Here is a 17,818-nt window from a genome sequence, read left to right on the forward strand (position 1 = left end):
GTAGTTTTGATTAATTTTTTTTTTGAGACAGAGTGTCACTTTGTTGCCCAGGCTGGAGTGCAGTGGTGCAGTCTCGGCTCACTGCATGCGCCGCCTACTGGGTTCAAGTGATTGAACCTGCCTCTGCCTCTAAAGTAGCTGGGATTACAGGCACCTGGCACCACACCCAGCTAGTTTTTGTATTTTTAGTAGAGACGGGATTTCACCATGTTGGCCAGGCTGGTCTTGAACTCCTGACCTCAGGTGATCCACCCGCCTTGGCCTCCCAAATTGCTGGGATTACAGGCGATCTTGCTTTCTAAACATAGCACCTTCCGGACTGTAGGGACTTTATCTGTCTTGCTCACCTGTGCTTCCCACGGGCCTCCTGCTGCATCAGACACACAGTGGCCACTCAATTGTCTGATGAATAAATGCATGAGAAATACTAGCCTTAAAGAAAGGTCTGATACACTTCACTTGGTTTGGAATGTTTACCAAAAACTTTTGCTTTTCTAGAGAGGGTTGCAGGCTGATCCAAAAGAATTGGTTTGTAATTGTGAAATTTTAAAAAGTGTCAGAGAACCAACAAGGAAAGATTTTTGAGGAAATGGAGGCTCATCAGGAAAGCACAACATATGAAGTTGTTGCCCATTCACATGTCTTTTTCCCTGACCTGTTTCTAGAATGTGTTGTCTCAGACAGCTGACCTGTCTTGGAGATATAGTACTTTATAAGAGGAACCAAGTATGATCTTCCCAAGGACCAGGGCCTGCAGTCTAGTCAAGAGTGGGAGTGTAACTAAAGAAGGAATGAATAACCCACTCTCATTTCAAGCACAGGATTCTCTCATCACTCTCACTGTTTTAAATCTTCATTATCATCACAGACTTTACATTATTCCCTTATGTATGAATGTGATTTTTATTGACCATAGAAGATTGGAACCTTTTTCTGGAAAAACATCACATGGTTGAGTCAAGGATGAAAAGTCAATCAAAACTACCTTTTCATGTGTGTGGGGGTAGGGCAGGAGAGAGAGAGCACCCGTGTGTGTGTGTGTGTGTGTGTGTGTGTGTGCGTGTGTGTGTATTGGGACCATCTTTCAGCTGTGTTGCCTCCCTCTGGTGGCCATTATATGCACAAGACCTGAGTGACAGGGACTGAGTCAGAACGTAACTTACTTTTCAAAAAAAAAAAAAGAAAAAAAACCTAAGTCATTGTATGCTCCTGAGTTTTAAAAATTATTATTGGTGGGAGCTCTTTAAAAAAAAAAACAGTTAAGTGGTTGAAATTGATTAGCACTAAGAAAATACGAGCTTTTTGCCTTTGGGGTAGAGTTTGAAAGCTGCCGTGGCCCTCAATGAAAGCAGCATTCTGATTGTGTATAAACCTGTAAAAGGATCTGCCTGTATGTTTAAATTCTTCTGTGTTTGGAGAACACATCTCAGAATTCATTCACATGATCAAGGCCACCAGTATAGATTATTTTAAAAGTAGCTTTTAAAACCTGCTGTGTATTTTCAATATTCTCCTTCAAATTATTCCTTATGAGTATTGTGCAGCTACACTGGATATGATACTGAGGCAGCTTATCTGGGTTTTATTTTAAGCTTTAGAATGACTTGATTTGATCTTAAGCCATTTGTAGTCATGTTCTTGGGGTAGGGATGGGGGGAATGTCCTTGAGAGAAGAAGAGGGTCAAGGATAATAAGCAATACTAATTTTTCTTCTGTTTCTTATCCCCTCTTGTTCCTCAAATCCAGAAATAGTCTCCTGAACATAGCCTGACACCTCAGCATGACAGGTGTTCTGAAGATGAGAAGGCTCATTGTAAAAACCTATTTATTCAGTGAGGAAATTTTATACCATTTACATTCAGAGTCATCTCTAGGATACCAAAATAGGCTTAAGCAATGAATTTTTCATGTTTTAGACTCAAAACCAGATAACTCACCTGGAAATACACAGTATGTAATTTCATTTCATGCACCTAATCAATATCTTTGACCAAAATCTGTATTCCTCTTGTGAAGGAGGCATAAGATTTTCTGTTTTGTTATGTATATTACATGCGTGCAATATTAGGGTAGGGAAGTAGTCCATGTTTACCTTTTTGGATTCACTTTATTTTTTTCATAAGCCTTTTTATAGTTCTCAAAGATACTGGCCTATTTTATGTTGATTCTAACTGTGGAACGGTAAAGGAGTATGCAATTAAAGTTCGGTTGAACTGTCACATTGAATTTATGTAAATATTTAAAATATATTGTTATTATATAAATAGAAATTCATATTTTTTTGTGGTAGATCACAAATACTTGATTTCAGGTCACAACCATCATAGAGGTGAGCTATTAGGTACGGACATGCCTCTCGACAAACCAAGTATGTTACAATGTTTCTGAGTGATCCTATTCCTGCAGTACTATAAGTCAATTAGAGCATGGAATTTGATGTTATTTGGTAAAACAAATATAGTGCTGTAGTAATTGCAACTATTTCCTAGTTGCATGCCTTGTATGAAGGACATCTAGTTTCTTTAAGCCTAGGGACTATTCATCCATCGCTCTATCTATCCCTCAGTCTTTCCAGATAGCTTTAGGTAGCTTAAAACTCTTGAAAGCTATTCTGAAATATTATCTCACTGATTCCTTATGGGACCTCAGATTGAAGATGTCAAAGAGTTTTTGCAGACTGCCTTTTCAAAGAAAGTAATCATCTGAAGGTCGTTCTTTGACTCGTTCGTTTATGCTACAAACAGTTCTTGAATGCCTGCCACGTGCTGCTGTAGGCTCTGGGGAAATAATGGTGCGCGAAAGAAGGCCAGCCGGTCTGCCTAGAGCTTACAGAGAGGCAGAACAGGTGTTAGGAGCAGGCCCTGCAGCCCATCCCTGAGTTCAAGTCCTAGCCCTGTCACTTACTCACTGATCAACTTCATAAATGTCTGAACATAGTTTCAGGATTGATGGATGGAAGATGTATATGTATATTACCAAAGAAAAGAACTGTGATCAATGAATGAACAAGGAAAGTAAAAGTTGATGGATTCAGTACAATCAATTCTCTACCAAATTAGGGACAAATGCTCCCTGGCACAGGAGCTTTCGTTGTTATTTAAAGCTAATCTTAGGAATGACCAACATAATGAGTGTGTTTTCCACACGTTAGGTAATGTTCTAAGTGATTTACATTCCTCTAACAATTGTGAACCATTAATACTAATATTTTCTCCATTTTATATGAATTAACTGGGACATAGAGTAGTGACATAGTATGCCCAAGTTAACACAACTGGTAAGTGGAAAAGCTGTTCAGGTCCTCTGTCTCCAGAGCCCAGCTCTTGCTCATAACACCTTTTCCACCTCTCTTAAACCAGTTTATTGAGTGCCTGATTGGTACTGCTAGTCACTTTATGTGATTTATATCTAATCCTCCCAACAATTTCCTAAGCACAGCTGATTATCCTCTTTGAGATAAAAAACAGTAAAATTCAGAGAGGTTAAGTCAATTAAGTCAGGTGCCCTTTGTCATGCTGTTAGGGAGTGGAAGCGCTGAGATAAGAAACTAAATTCTGACTGACTCCAAACCCTTAACTCTTTCCATAACACGAAATCAGACCCAGAAGAGAGAAGGACCAGTTGTTTCAGTTCCCTGAAAGCAATTCCTGATAGGGAGTAGCTGGGTGGTCAAATCTTAAAGTGACTGATCATCAGCCTCACTTGGGAAAGTTGACAAGTTGCACCTGACCCACCTCTTTTGCAGACCTATTAAACCACAAGCTGCAGGGGTGGGGCCCAGAAACCTTCATTTCTCATCACTTTCCCCTAGTGTTTTTGATGACCCTCAGGTTTGGGGAAACAGTGTCCCAAGTGATGAGGGGGAAAAATTTTTCCCAAAGGTAAGAGTCTAAGAAATCAATTATTTTCTGTGAAACATAAGATGGTTGGAATCTGTTTGAACAAATGAATTAATGTTATGAAGGAACTGAATTATATTCCTTTGAAATGAATTGAAAGTATATAGACATCCACTATAGAAGGTCCATCTGTTATGGGCCATAGACTTTTATATCTTTTTTTAAAAATTTATTTATTTTTTATTATTATTATTATTATTATACTTTAAGTTCTAGGGTTCATGTGCATAAAGTGCAGGTTTGTTACATATGTATACTTGTGCCATGTTGGTGTGCTGCACCCATCAACTCGTCAGCACCCATCAACTAGTCAGACTTTTATATCTTATTAGTACTCTCTCAATTTATTTGCCTCCTGAAATCCTGCTCTACCAGCTTCCCTTCACTACTGAGGACCAACTACCCAGCCAGTTGCTGTCAGGAATAGCTTTCAGAGCATCAAGACAGTTGGCTATTCTTCTGGATCCAACCACCATGCAGGCAGTAGTTGACGTGGAAAGAGGCCACCCAATCCTGCAGTTTCAGATTTTAAAGGGAGCCAGGGATGATCAGTGGGATCTCCCTCCTAGTGGGCTGAGAGAGGCATGTAGCAGTAGTGAAAGTGTCCTCAAGTTCATGCATTTGAATTTATAACACTGGTTATTTGTTCTCAAGTTACCCCCATTACTCGAACCAATTGGAAACCATGTGAGAACAACGCTTCAAATGTATTAGAGTATTTTGTGTTTGCCAAGAGCGTAGCTTTTCCTTTTTGGTCTGATTTTAATGTTTTCAATTTTAGATTGACTGGAGCCTGGAGATGGTCAACTGCTTAAATAAAGTGTTGCTCTTCTTTTCTTCCCTCCTTCCCTCCCTCTCTCCTTCTTTCTCTTTTCCCTTTTTTCTTTCTCTTTGTCTCAGTAAAGATAAGTATCTGCCTAATGAGCAACTTCCAGAGGCTTGGTTGAAGTTTAGTGAATGAGATAGAAAAATGGTTTCAGGCTACAAGGTGGCTATTGATATATGTTTCCCTAAATTCCTTTGCTAATCCCCACACCTCGGTCAGCTAACTATGGGACTTTCCTGACTATTGTGCAAACAGTATTTATAACCTATAGTCAAGAATGTGGAAATGTGCATAAAATCTATAAAGTGCCTTAGTGTTTCCAGATTTGTAGTGCAGTTAGGCCTGTGGATTAGGCACCTGCCTGTGTCTGATTTTCGGCATGAACTGCTTAACTCCAGAAGCTATAAGTCAGATATGACCCTGGGAAACTTTTGTAAGAGAATTCCTCTTCAGTATAGCTTTCTCATTTGTATCACTTCATGCGCCGTGCGGCCTTGTCACAATTCAGCCAGTGCTGAAACCATTAAGATTTTATTAGGTTTGTCCTTGTCATTCTATTATGTGATTGGCAATGCTTATTGACAACTCTTATTTTCTGTCCTATGATTTGTATCGTCTTAGTTTATTAAGCGCTCCTGGAATACAGACTCCTGGAATTAATGAGAAAAAGAAAAAACCTTCTTAGGCAGCACTAGAAGAGAAACACTGTGCAGAAAGCTTTTGCATGACTTACGTGCTTTGAGTCTCAGTTCCTATGAAAAGAGTTAAATGACAATAAAGTAGCCTGGCATAGCTTCTGCTTTTACTGTCATCGTTAAGAGACTGGCAAGGCTGGGTTCTTGCTGCCCGCAAAGAGCATTTTTTTTTTTTTTTTTGCATGTTGATTTATACTCAGGTTTTTGAAACTGTGATCTCCCTTAAATGAAAATTTCTGATTTTACCTAGCACCTGCGATTAAGCCATTCTTTATCATTTCTAGTTTCCTGGAGAGGAAGCAACATATTCAATACAGTGTTCACATAAACAGGGAAATATTTAAGAATCAAAAAATACTCTTTTCCCTTTGAATTTGAAATTTATCTTGTAAAGCAATTCTTTTTATCAGCAACATTTAGGCTTACAGGTGAAATGCCCAGTGATTTTGAAACATGAGTTTGTTTATCGTCTTCTAGAAGCACGAATACCTCAGTGAGAAGCAGACAGAGAGTTGGGAGAAAGTATTGTGCAGTTAATGTTTTGTTCCTCCTCTCAGCTGAGCTGGGATTCATCTCTGGCTTCACATTACAAGCAGCTTGGATCTGTATGCAGAACTTACACTTCTTCCCGGCTTGGGCCTCTCTATCCTTCTGATTTTCGCAGAGCCATCCTTTCCCTGCAGTGTTTTTCCTGATACCTCATGGGCTAGGGTAGAACTCTTTACACAGGACCACGATTACCTGATGCTCTAGAGTTAAGAACTCTTTACATAGAATGCTAATTCCTCGCCTACTCATTGTTCTCCCCTCACTTAACTCATGAGCCAAAAACTACATCAGCTCCGTATACAGCAGTATCCTCGTTCTAGTGCTCAATAAATATTGGTTCAATAAATTAATGGAAAGTATATTACATTTTCATGCTTTTTGATGTCCATGGGAGAAGCATTTTTAGGTTATGTTTATTAGAAATTTATCTTAGTTTTCTCTAGAAAATTATGGCAATAATGCTAACTTTCTAAAGCACTTGTAAGAAGTTGTGTGTAGGTCATCGATTCTCAACAGGGGATGATTTTCCCACTCCAGGGGACATATATGTGGCAACATCAGGAGACATTTTGGGATGCACACCACAGCCCCACCGCACAGAATTATCTGCTGGAAAATGTCAGTAGTGCTTAGGCTGAGAGACTGGGGTGGTTGAAAGTGCATAAAGCTTGGCAGGTCAAGGCTGATTTTATTTTGTTCTACACAATGGAGTTCACCTCTTTGGATATCGTTAATAATAACAATTACATAGAGAATAATCAGCATTATTACGTTTTTGCCATGTACAGACATAAGTTTTTTTACAAGTATTATTTTATTTAACCCTGTCACCTGTACTGTGAGTTAGGAACTATTATTACCATTTTTCAGATAAGGAGACTAAGACTTGAAAAGAGAAATGTGTACTCAAGATCCTGCTGCTACTTGGTGATAGAAGTAGGATGAGAACTCAGGATCTATACTTGTTGACCATTATACTTTCTTTCTCTGTAAATATAGTCCCCAACTTAAGGTCTAAAAGGATCTCTGTCTTCATTATTCGGTAGGAACCACAGCTGGAAATGCAAAGAAAATTTAAATTTAAAAATTTAAATTTAAAAAAATCATTATGGCCTAGGTGGCTGTAATTTGACTAATATTTGTACTGATTGAAAGAAAAATACAGGTGTAAGCTGTTGTTGATACGTGGAATAGAACAAATCTGCTATATGCTATTACTTTGTGGGATTCCCAAGAAGGTCAAAGAAAGCTCTGAGAGTTTGTTTTCATTCAAAATTGAACTTGTCATAGCCGATCAACACATTGTGCTCTAGATGGGACGTTTCTCCTATTAAGGTGTATGAACAGTGACAGTTTGCCCCGTGTAATCTTATTAGGAGCTTTCTTCAGAACCACATCATCTTCTTATATAATTATAAAAGAACCACTCATGAGTAAAATATGCCTGCAAGAGAGCAAGGCACGGGGGGCAAAGGGTTGGCTGATGGGGACCTATTCTCTCCTTGCAGAGGACACAGTTCAGGAAATGGAAAATTTACAATTTGGATGCATAATAATAGTTTCTAGGCCCATCCCTGAGTTATTTGGTTGACTCCCAGTGTTAATGTCCTTGAGGCTGTTAGCTGATGAACTCTAAGCAAACACCATCGTCTTCAAGTATTGATTGTTTCTTAGCCCCTAATACTTGGCCTATAAGACAATGTAGAAGCATCTATTCTTTTCACATAGGAACTTAGAGACCCTGGTGTTGCTGTTTTTCTACCTTAGGACTTTCTTTTCCATGGTTGTTTCTATCACACTTTGAGGATTCCAGTAGAATACTCAAAAACATTACATTTGATTCTTTAGTCTCACTTTCCTAGCTCTTGCGGAAATAATTATTAATAGAACCAAACAGTTTTTTATTCTTAAATGTTTTACAGAAGTGGGCTACTGTGATGACAAGTAGCTCTTTAAGGTGCTACTAGACGTTAGTACTTGTCATCCAGAGAAACATTTTCTGTTAAGGCCAAGTGTCATACATAGTCATTGCACTGCTCCGCCCAGAAGATGTAATTTACATATAAGATGTTATTTGAGACTGTCTCCCGGGGACAAAAGTGATTAGTATGCCTTATGCCTTAACTCTGCTCAAAAGAGTCATGTGACATGCTCTTGCATCTATTTTAAATCTAATAAATTAAAACATGAATGATGAAATAAGATGTTCATGGTGCTTCACAAATTTGAATGCACCCACCCCAGACTCTCGCTAACATGCAGATTCTGGGCCTGAGGTTTAGCTTTTCTACCATCTCCCTAGGTTAGGCTCATGCTACTGGACCAAGGACCACACTTGAGTACCAAGATGCTAGGGAACATTCAGATGGTTTGAAACCTGAGCTAAGGATGCCATCAGGCTGATTGCATTAAACTCATTTTTCCTATGCCACCTCAGTTATATAAATTATTCTTTAAGTCTATAGAGAGGTTTCTTTTGGAAGGAATGGCATCCTTTTCAGCATCAAAACGTATATTAGGTTTTGTAAAAAATTAAATAATGCTTGACTTTTTTTTTTTTTTTTTTTTTTTTTTTGTTGAGACAGGGTCTTGCTCTGTCACCCAGGTTGGACTGCAGCAGCATGATCTTGACTCACCTCTGCCTCCTGGGGTCTGACGATCCTTCCACCTCAGCCTTCAGAGTGGCAGAGACTACAGGCTCACACCACCACACCTGGCTAATTTTTCTAATTTTTAATAGAAATGGGGTTTCACTATGTTGCCCAAGCTGGTCTCGAGCCCCTGGGCTCAAGCTATATGCCTGCCTTGGCCTCCCAAGGTGCTGAGATTACAGGTGTAAGCCACCACATGAAATCAAGCCCGGCCATGCTTGATTTTTAATAAAGCATCATATCTCTCTCTTTTTACCTGAAAAAAATCCCCTCCCACCCACCTTATATTTCCTAAACAATAAAAAATGAATTTTACCATTTCTGGTCATCAAAGGCATTTTTTTAGATGGCTTACAATCTTTTAAGTTATAGAACACATTTACAACATCCTTGACACTTAAATAACATTTCCAGTGTTCTTTTTTTCTTTTTTAATTATATTTCTAAAGATAGCTAAGGGAACAATTTCAAGTAGTTCCTCTGTGCTTTTAGATGTAAGTTCTTTCAATCTCCTTGTATTCCTGAGAATTAAGAGACTCGCAGTTTGCCATGTCCTATCATGTTAGCTGATTTTGTAGGGAAATCAAATCTGGCACCTTTCAATTAACTTCTTTACCTCTCTAATCTAAAAACAGATGGAATACTTTCTGGAGCAAGAAGGCATGATTACTATCTGTGCATTGCCTTGACTTCCTCAACTGTGTCTTCTGTCATTTCAAAATTTACTAAAAGACCTCTAATAAAAGCAGGAAAGCACAGACAGAAAGAAGGTGATGGTGTTGAAAAATAATTTACCCCTAGTCGTGAGCTTGGCAACTCTTCGAGGGATCACAATGGTGTATCTCATCTGGACCTAGAGGTCCCGAAGGAGGAGATAAGTGGAGATGTTTTGTACCCTGGAGCTTAGTCATTCTCCTCGGTGACTGAGTGCAAGCTATTTTGGAGGAAGATAAAGAGGAAGGGAGACAAGAAGTGGAAAAGAAAAAAGTCTCTGCCCTCATACATGCTTCTGTTCACTACGTTTATACTACTTTTTTTTCCTTTGAAAAATTTTTTCTTTGAATTTTTTTTCTTTGAATGATTCGATTTTTTTAAATTACGTGGTCATGACGTATGTTAGGTAACAAAAAGAAAAATAAATAATGATTCCAATTTTGTTAAGTATATGTATAGAAAAAAGGAAAGTAAGCAAATCGATCAGTTATCTCTGGGTGATAATATAATGAATAATCTTTATCACCTTCATACTATATTCTTTATATTTTATTCTCTAAAATTTTCCGTTAAGCCTGAGTAAGTTTTTGTATCAGAGTTTTAAAATACATTTTAAAAGGAAATGGCAACTAATTCAGCTACAGCTTTTTTATAACATCGTATATGAAAGTTCCTATATAGTAAATGTATTTGGAAATGTAATGCATTTGGAATAATTTTTCAGTAAGGATGCATCTTTTTAAGTGACTTTATTAGTCTCCATTTTGCATTTTTAAATATATAACTATGCAGGGCATCACATTTTCCCCTTCACTTTTGCTAGCTGTCAGTCATCACCTCTACCTTGAAACGAGTCTATGACCACTGGGATTTGTAGATAATTATCATTAACTGATTGAGTGGATTCAGCAGTGTGCCTGTTGTAATTAAGTGTTTGGATATGCAAATAGATGAAGAATAGATAAAAGAGAAGGTACTGATTGGGCTGTTAAATTCACAATACGATGGTTGATGGTGACAAGTAACAGCATGATGTCCTTTTGAAGATACTATATTATTTCTTGAATACCTTTTCAACTAAGTTACTGTTATTTGAAATTCCACTTAATGCCAACCCTGGCCTCTCAACATTTCATTCCAATCTCATTGTTTTTGAAAGGCTCAGGGTTATATTGGCACTTTTTTCATTACTGCCCTTAACTGACCATTTCCTCTTTTCTTTCCTACAACAGATTGCAGATTGAGCTTAACCAAGAAGTTCGTAGGCTAACCAAGGCTGGCTTGACCTACAAAAGAAGAGAGTTCGGCCTGCCCACTTGGATTTGTGTTGACACGGCTGATAACTTGCCATCACCTGTTGCCATTGTGGAAAAATTCTCCCTGTTGAATTTTTTGCACATGGAGGACAGCAGCAAAGAGGGCAACACAGGCTGATAAGACCCAAGACAGCAGGGAGATTATTTTACCATACGCCTTCAGGACGTTCCCTCTAGCTAGAGTTCTGGACTTCCGCAGAACCCGGTCCAGTCATTTTGATTTTGCTATCTCTTTATTTTTTTTTTTCTTTTTCTTTTTCCCACTACATTGTATTTTATTTCTGTACTTCAGAAATGGGCCTACAGACCACAAAGTGGCCCAGCCATGGGGCTTTTTTCCTGAAGTCTTGGCTTATCATTTCCCTGGGGCTCTACTCACAGGTGTCCAAACTCCTGGCCTGCCCTAGTGTGTGCCGCTGCGACAGGAACTTTGTCTACTGTAACGAGCGAAGCTTGACCTCAGTGCCTCTTGGGATCCCGGAGGGCGTAACCGTACTCTACCTCCACAACAACCAAATTAATAATGCTGGATTTCCTGCAGAACTGCACAATGTACAGTCGGTGCACACGGTCTACCTGTACGGCAACCAACTGGACGAATTCCCCATGAACCTTCCCAAGAATGTCAGAGTTCTCCATTTGCAGGAAAACAATATTCAGACCATTTCACGGGCTGCTCTTGCCCAGCTCTTAAAGCTTGAAGAGCTGCACCTGGATGACAACTCCATATCCACAGTGGGGGTGGAAGACGGGGCCTTCCGGGAGGCCATTAGCCTCAAATTGTTGTTTTTGTCTAAGAATCACCTGAGCAGTGTGCCTGTGGGGCTTCCTGTGGACTTGCAAGAGCTGAGGGTGGATGAAAATCGAATTGCTGTCATATCCGACATGGCCTTCCAGAATCTCACGAGCTTGGAGCGTCTTATTGTGGACGGGAACCTCCTGACCAACAAGGGTATCGCCGACGGGACCTTCAGCCATCTCACCAAGCTCAAGGAATTTTCAATCGTCCGTAATTCGCTGTCCCACCCTCCTCCCGATCTCCCAGGTACACATCTGATCAGGCTCTATTTGCAGGACAACCAGATAAACCACATTCCTTTGACAGCCTTCTCAAATCTGCGTAAGCTGGAACGGCTGGATATATCCAACAACCAACTGCGGATGCTGACTCAAGGGGTGTTTGATAATCTCTCCAACCTGAAGCAGCTCACTGCGCGGAATAACCCTTGGTTTTGTGACTGCAGTATCAAATGGGTCACGGAATGGCTCAAATACATCCCTTCATCTCTCAACGTGCGGGGTTTCATGTGCCAAGGTCCTGAACAAGTCCGGGGGATGGCCGTCAGGGAATTAAATATGAATCTTTTGTCCTGTCCCACCACCACCCCCGGCCTGCCTCTCTTCACCCCAGCCCCAAGTACAGCTTCTCCGACCACTCAGCCTCCCACCCTCTCTATTCCAAACCCTAGCAGAAGCCACACGCCTCCAACTCCTACCACATCGAAACTTCCCACGATTCCTGACTGGGATGGCAGAGAAAGAGTGACCCCACCTATTTCTGAACGGATCCAGCTCTCTATCCATTTTGTGAATGATACTTCCATTCAAGTCAGCTGGCTCTCTCTCTTCACCGTGATGGCATACAAACTCACATGGGTGAAAATGGGCCACAGTTTAGTAGGGGGCATCGTTCAGGAGCGCATAGTCAGCGGTGAGAAGCAACACCTGAGCCTGGTTAACCTAGAGCCCCGATCCACCTATCGGATTTGTTTAGTGCCACTGGATGCTTTTAACTACCGCGCGGTAGAAGACACCATTTGTTCAGAGGCCACCACTCACGCCTCCTATCTGAACAACGGCAGCAACACAGCATCCAGTCACGAGCAGACGACGTCCCACAGCATGGGCTCCCCCTTTCTGCTGGCCGGCTTGATCGGGGGCGCGGTGATATTTGTGCTCATGGTCTTGCTCAGCGTCTTTTGCTGGCACATGCACAAAAAGGGGCGCTACACCTCCCAGAAGTGGAAATACAACCGGGGCCGGCGGAAAGATGATTATTGCGAGGCAGGCACCAAGAAGGACAACTCCATCCTGGAGATGACAGAAACCAGTTTTCAGATCGTCTCCTTAAATAACGATCAGCTCCTTAAAGGAGATTTCAGACTGCAGCCCATTTACACCCCAAATGGGGGCATTAATTACACAGACTGCCATATCCCCAACAACATGCGATACTGCAACAGCAGCGTGCCAGACCTAGAGCACTGCCATACGTGACAGCCAGAGGCCCAGCGTTATCAAGGCGGACAGTTAGACTCTTGAGAACACACTCGTGTGTGCATGTAAAGACACGCAGATTACATTTGATAAATGTTACACAGATGCATTTGTGCATTTGAATACTCTGTAATTTATACGGTGTACTATATAATGGGATTTTAAAAAAGTGCTATCTTTTCTATTTCAAGTTAATTACAAACAGTTTTGTAACTCTTTGCTTTTTAAAACTTAAAAAAAAAAAATAGTTGCTGAAGTACTGTACAGGGTTGTACAATGAGAACCCAATGCCAAGGCAAAAAGAACGAGTGATTCTTCCTTAGGATACACATCAACCACTTCGCTGTTGAAGCTGTCAGAATAAATTCCTGGTGGTCAGATGAAAGGGCAGATTAAATGGACTCATCAGGGTAAGAGGAATAATATGGGTGAAACAAGAAATGGCCCAGAGAGTTTCACACTATTCCTATACCTCCAGGTCTGGAAGACAGGTAAAAAAAATTCTGTAATGTAAGAATGGAGGTAGTTACCCTGATTTGACCCAGTGCGGGAAATGCTGAAAGCACCAGAAGGAAGCTAGTTCCTGTGAGATAAGTTAACCCGGCCTGACAGAATCAAGAAAATTGAGATGAGATTTGAAAAGACCTGAAAATGCAGGGGTTGGCTTTCCGACTGGGAACTTAAAAATCACTCTTCATGCTTCCCTGGTCCTAAGTGATAACAGAGTTAGAGACTTGAGTCTGATTTCAGTCATCTTCAGGGACCGGTCTGATGTTGTAGCAAGAAAACTCCCTTTAAAAGTGTTACTGTTCAAATCGTATGTCAGGTTGAATCACATTCAACAGAGATATATTCTAGAATAATTTTTTAGAAGAGGCTAATAAAATTAAGGGAAGAATTATATTGAATGGAATTATTTTTGATAATGAGAATTATTTGGGTAGATTCACTGAGGCTATGTCAACATGATATTTAGACCAACAGGTGATCAATGTTTTGAAAATACAACAATGACTTATTTAAAAATGACCCTTACTGCTATTTAGACAAAAACAACTGGTCAGTGGTTCTGTTATGTCAGCTGACTTTGTTAGTATCATGTTGAAATAGCTTGAAGTAATATCTTTTATCCCCTTGCAAATTCTTGTCTTCCAATCATCTCCCATATATTTTCATAATTAGTTGTTTATAACACCTTCGTTTTTCTCCCTCTCCTCAGTATTTCAAGGAAAATTATGGATGCCAGTCTTGGCTGCACAAAATATCCATATGTACTTACACATTTTTAAATGCATACTAATTTTCACTGCTAATAATTCTGTAAGGACACATCAAAGCTGGCCAAAATAATTAATTTTTTAAAAAGCGACACCTGGTTTCCACCTTGTACTGACTTTGATCCTGTTCCACTTTTGAAATTTTATTTGTTCCTTTTCCGTCGTGGATGTTCCTCTACTTTGGCAGTTGCGGAGGGATCATCAATCTTCTGTGAGCAGGACAACGCATGAAAAACAAACAAGTCAGAGAGTGAAGGCTTATTCCCCTAATCCTGGCAGAGCAGGGCATAGAAAAGAGAGAGATGTCCTTGCTTAATTCTAGATACTTTTGAGGCAACATCTTCATAAAACACATAGTTTAATCTTTGCCGTCCTTAGACAGAGAAGGGCTATGGATCACATACATTATCAAAAACTACTCCCTTGGAAAAAAAACTTTTTAAAATCAAATTTAAACATTTCACTCTGTGATGCATATTTCTTTTACCACTGGCCATTATTATAAGGACCCATGAAGTAAATGTCACCATCATCTTACTTGCTCTCTCTCAGCAAAATAAAACTGTGATGTGTCTTCTTTGTAAAAGTTTAGGTATAAAATGCTATGCAACTTTTTCTTTATAGTAAGAGCTTTATTTTCTTTAATAATATAGCCCAACTTATATGTTTTAATCTCCCTTCTCCCTCAGAATAAGCAGAAAATATAACTGCAGCTGTATGTTAGACACAAGAATTGAAACTGTGCAGTCAGTAGAGCTGAACTTAGCTATGAATTAATTTAAATTAATTCTAAAGTGACTCTGGTTTCCATTTTAGTCTATTAGCTAGAGGGTTTTGGCTGTTGCTTTTTTTAAAGTTAGGTCCACGCAGTGAAGGGAAAAGAGTGTGAAGGTGATCAGTGTAGCACTAAGACATCTAAAGTCGAGACAATGACATGGGGGCTTGGTGTACTTAGCTGGGTAATTCCCTTCTACTCTCCTCTTCCCCTTGGCTGTGTAGATAAAATTGTGCATTCAAATGATGGTACTTTGACTTTTGAGGGTTTTTATTTCTGTTATTCACCAAATAGTCATTCTCATTTATGTATATTGTGTATTTAACCCCCCAGTGGGATTTCTGGCCGCTGAAATCGCTTTGGGCCAGGAAAAACAAGGATGAAGAGGTTCCTGTCATTTCTTATGGAGTTCACAGAATTATTTGGGGCTTAAGTAGTACAGTGGAGACAGTCACGTGCAATGCTTAAGGTGGTCTAACGGGGTCCCTTTTGCTGGAGGTGTTCCTGAAGAGATTGAACCTAGTAACAGGCTTTATTTTCATCTTGTGTACAACATGACAAAGACTGCTAAGATTAAAATCCGTCTCCCATTTGTTGCAGCCTCACCTACACCAGGATAGAAAGCACATGATGGAATCTGTGATGTCTAATGTGTCTTATGAAAATAGCCAAACAACTGTCCCTGGGGATTCTACATTGATTGGCATTTTTAGTCATGGGAATGTATTTTTGCAGAAATACCTGCTTTGTGTTTGGGCCTCTCTTGCTGTCATTATGATGTATTTTGAGATGATTAGTCAAGAGTCAAGGTTGAGAGTACAGGCCAAGACCATGGAAAAAAATCCATGCTCGCTGGCCAATAAAGAGCTTGATGCTGCCTGGCCAAATAAGGTGATTCAGATAGAATCTGATCCCATTCAGAGCTCGGTAACTGTCACTGTACAGAAGACATTGAAAAGGAAGTGGCATAGTCATGATCACAAGGATATATTGACAGTTATCTATAGCCAGGGTAGTTGTTAATACCTGCTTGTTTGGGGAGATATGTTTGATTATAGAGAGACTCTGGGCTACCCTCAAACACCATCAGATGCAATTAGCAGCCCACGGCATGGGACAATCGCAGGCAGCTACGAGGATTGTATCCCCTGCCTATTTTCCTTGTGTATCAAATGGAAAACATTCTCCCCTGTGAGAAAGAATGCAGTTTCTAATTATCTGGATGTTCGTTGAAAATATATTAGACATTCTCCCTGAGGTTACAAACAAAGCCTATAATGTGACCTGTCTGGTAAAAAGTATTAATGAAGTAGCTCATATTACAACTTCATTTTCTACTAGCACCTATCATAATAGTCTTAGTCATTTCAAACAAATCAGAACTTCCCCACCAGGGAGGACAACTTCATGCTGTGATCGAAGCATCCATTCAGAACACGAGGCAATATTGTAGTCCACAGGGAATGGATGCTTCACTTGATCGCCGGACCTCAGCTGCAGAGGCCATCGCAGCTCTTGAAAAGTGAAGTGGTTAATTTCCATTGCCATCTTTGCTTATAGCATTTTTCTCTAACCTATAACAAGGAGACATTACGTTTTACTTTAGAACATGAGAATAGCAGTTTTGCTCACGATTTACCATTCCAGCTGCAGGGGAAAGCAAAGCAGAAAACAGTGCCCCAAACGGAAAAAAGATACTTACACAGAACAAAACAGTTCTTGGTCTTTTTCTTGGTCTTGTCAAACCTTGCCTGATGCTCTTTCTAAAGTCAAAATACGAATGCTAAGAAGGCATAACCTACATCCTTCTCTGATTTCTTCAGCAGGGTCAAAAGACAGTTACCAGCAATGGGGAATGCTTGTCACTGTGGAGAAAGAGTTTTGTACATCTCTGGTACCGTTGTTATAACAAATCAGATTTTCTTACTATAGTTTTTTGTTTTCTAGCTACACACCCACCAGAAGAGCACAAAGGAAGGCCATCGCAACAAGCATTTTAAAATTAATATCAAACATGCACATGCGTGGACACACACACACACACACACACACACGAGGGCATTTGTAAAGGTGTCCCTGGAATGTAAGATTTATAACCGTTTAAGGCAAGGTGAAGGCATTGCCAACTGTGTGTGCCTCATAGGACTAGTGTATATTCACTGAAAGTTGACCTGATGATTTGTTATTGTTTGAACCATATGCTGATTTGCTTCTGGTTTCTCTTTAGTGTGTTCTCTCTGACAAGGGGCTGGAAGATTCTGCATCACACATCCTCTGAGACCTACCATGTCGCACACTTTGTTAATGACAAACTTCACTCTACACTATACAGTACCTTGTTGATATATTCAGTAAAGTCTTATTTTAAAAGAAAACCACATTGTGTTTATCTGAGTAAGTTCATTGGGATATAGTCAATACTTGTGCTGTTAATGTAGAATAAATGATGCAGGAGGGCAGGAATAAAGGAAGTAATAGGATTTTTGTATTCTCCTATCATGAAGATGACTTGCATTTCTAAAGGCCAGTTGATCCTTTTTGTGTGAGGAGTTTATATGAAATCCTCATGTTCTTTTAAATTTCCTAACTAAATTGTGTGTTCCTATGAATACACACATACACAAGAGCATCTTATTTCATATTGGTGAAATCTATGTTGTTTAGGATATAGATAATGACATTGTACTTATCAGAATAGTCTTTTCCTCTATTCAAAATAGATGCTATTGGCTTTATTTTTTATTTTTTAATTTTGTTTAAACAAGGTGTCACCATGTTGCCCAGGCTGGTCTCAAACTCCTGGATGCAAGCAATCATCTCGCCTCGATCACCCAAAGTG

General features: G+C 39.8%; 1 protein-coding gene across 6 annotated transcripts in view; it reads left to right on the plus strand.

Annotated features, from left to right (window-relative positions):
- FLRT2 (fibronectin leucine rich transmembrane protein 2) overlaps window positions 1–17,354 on the plus strand; it is a 96,907-nt gene extending 79,553 nt beyond the window's left edge. For 5 of the 6 annotated variants that reach the window (XM_077938253.1, XM_015144264.3, XM_077938251.1 and 2 more), the window contains one exon: window positions 10,567–17,354. In XM_077938253.1, the coding sequence (XP_077794379.1) occupies window positions 10,945–12,927 (1,983 nt within the window). In that variant the 5' untranslated portion in view covers window positions 10,567–10,944 and the 3' untranslated portion in view covers window positions 12,928–17,354. Of the gene's footprint in view, window positions 1–10,566 lie in introns of those variants that run through there. The other variant, NM_001266473.1, reaches the window with a different exon arrangement.
- The last annotated feature ends 464 nt before the right edge of the window (window positions 17,355–17,818 follow it).

Source organism: Macaca mulatta, chromosome 7 (assembly GCF_049350105.2).
Source record: "Macaca mulatta isolate MMU2019108-1 chromosome 7, T2T-MMU8v2.0, whole genome shotgun sequence".
In the NCBI taxonomy this organism is placed as follows: Eukaryota; Metazoa; Chordata; class Mammalia; order Primates; family Cercopithecidae; genus Macaca; species Macaca mulatta.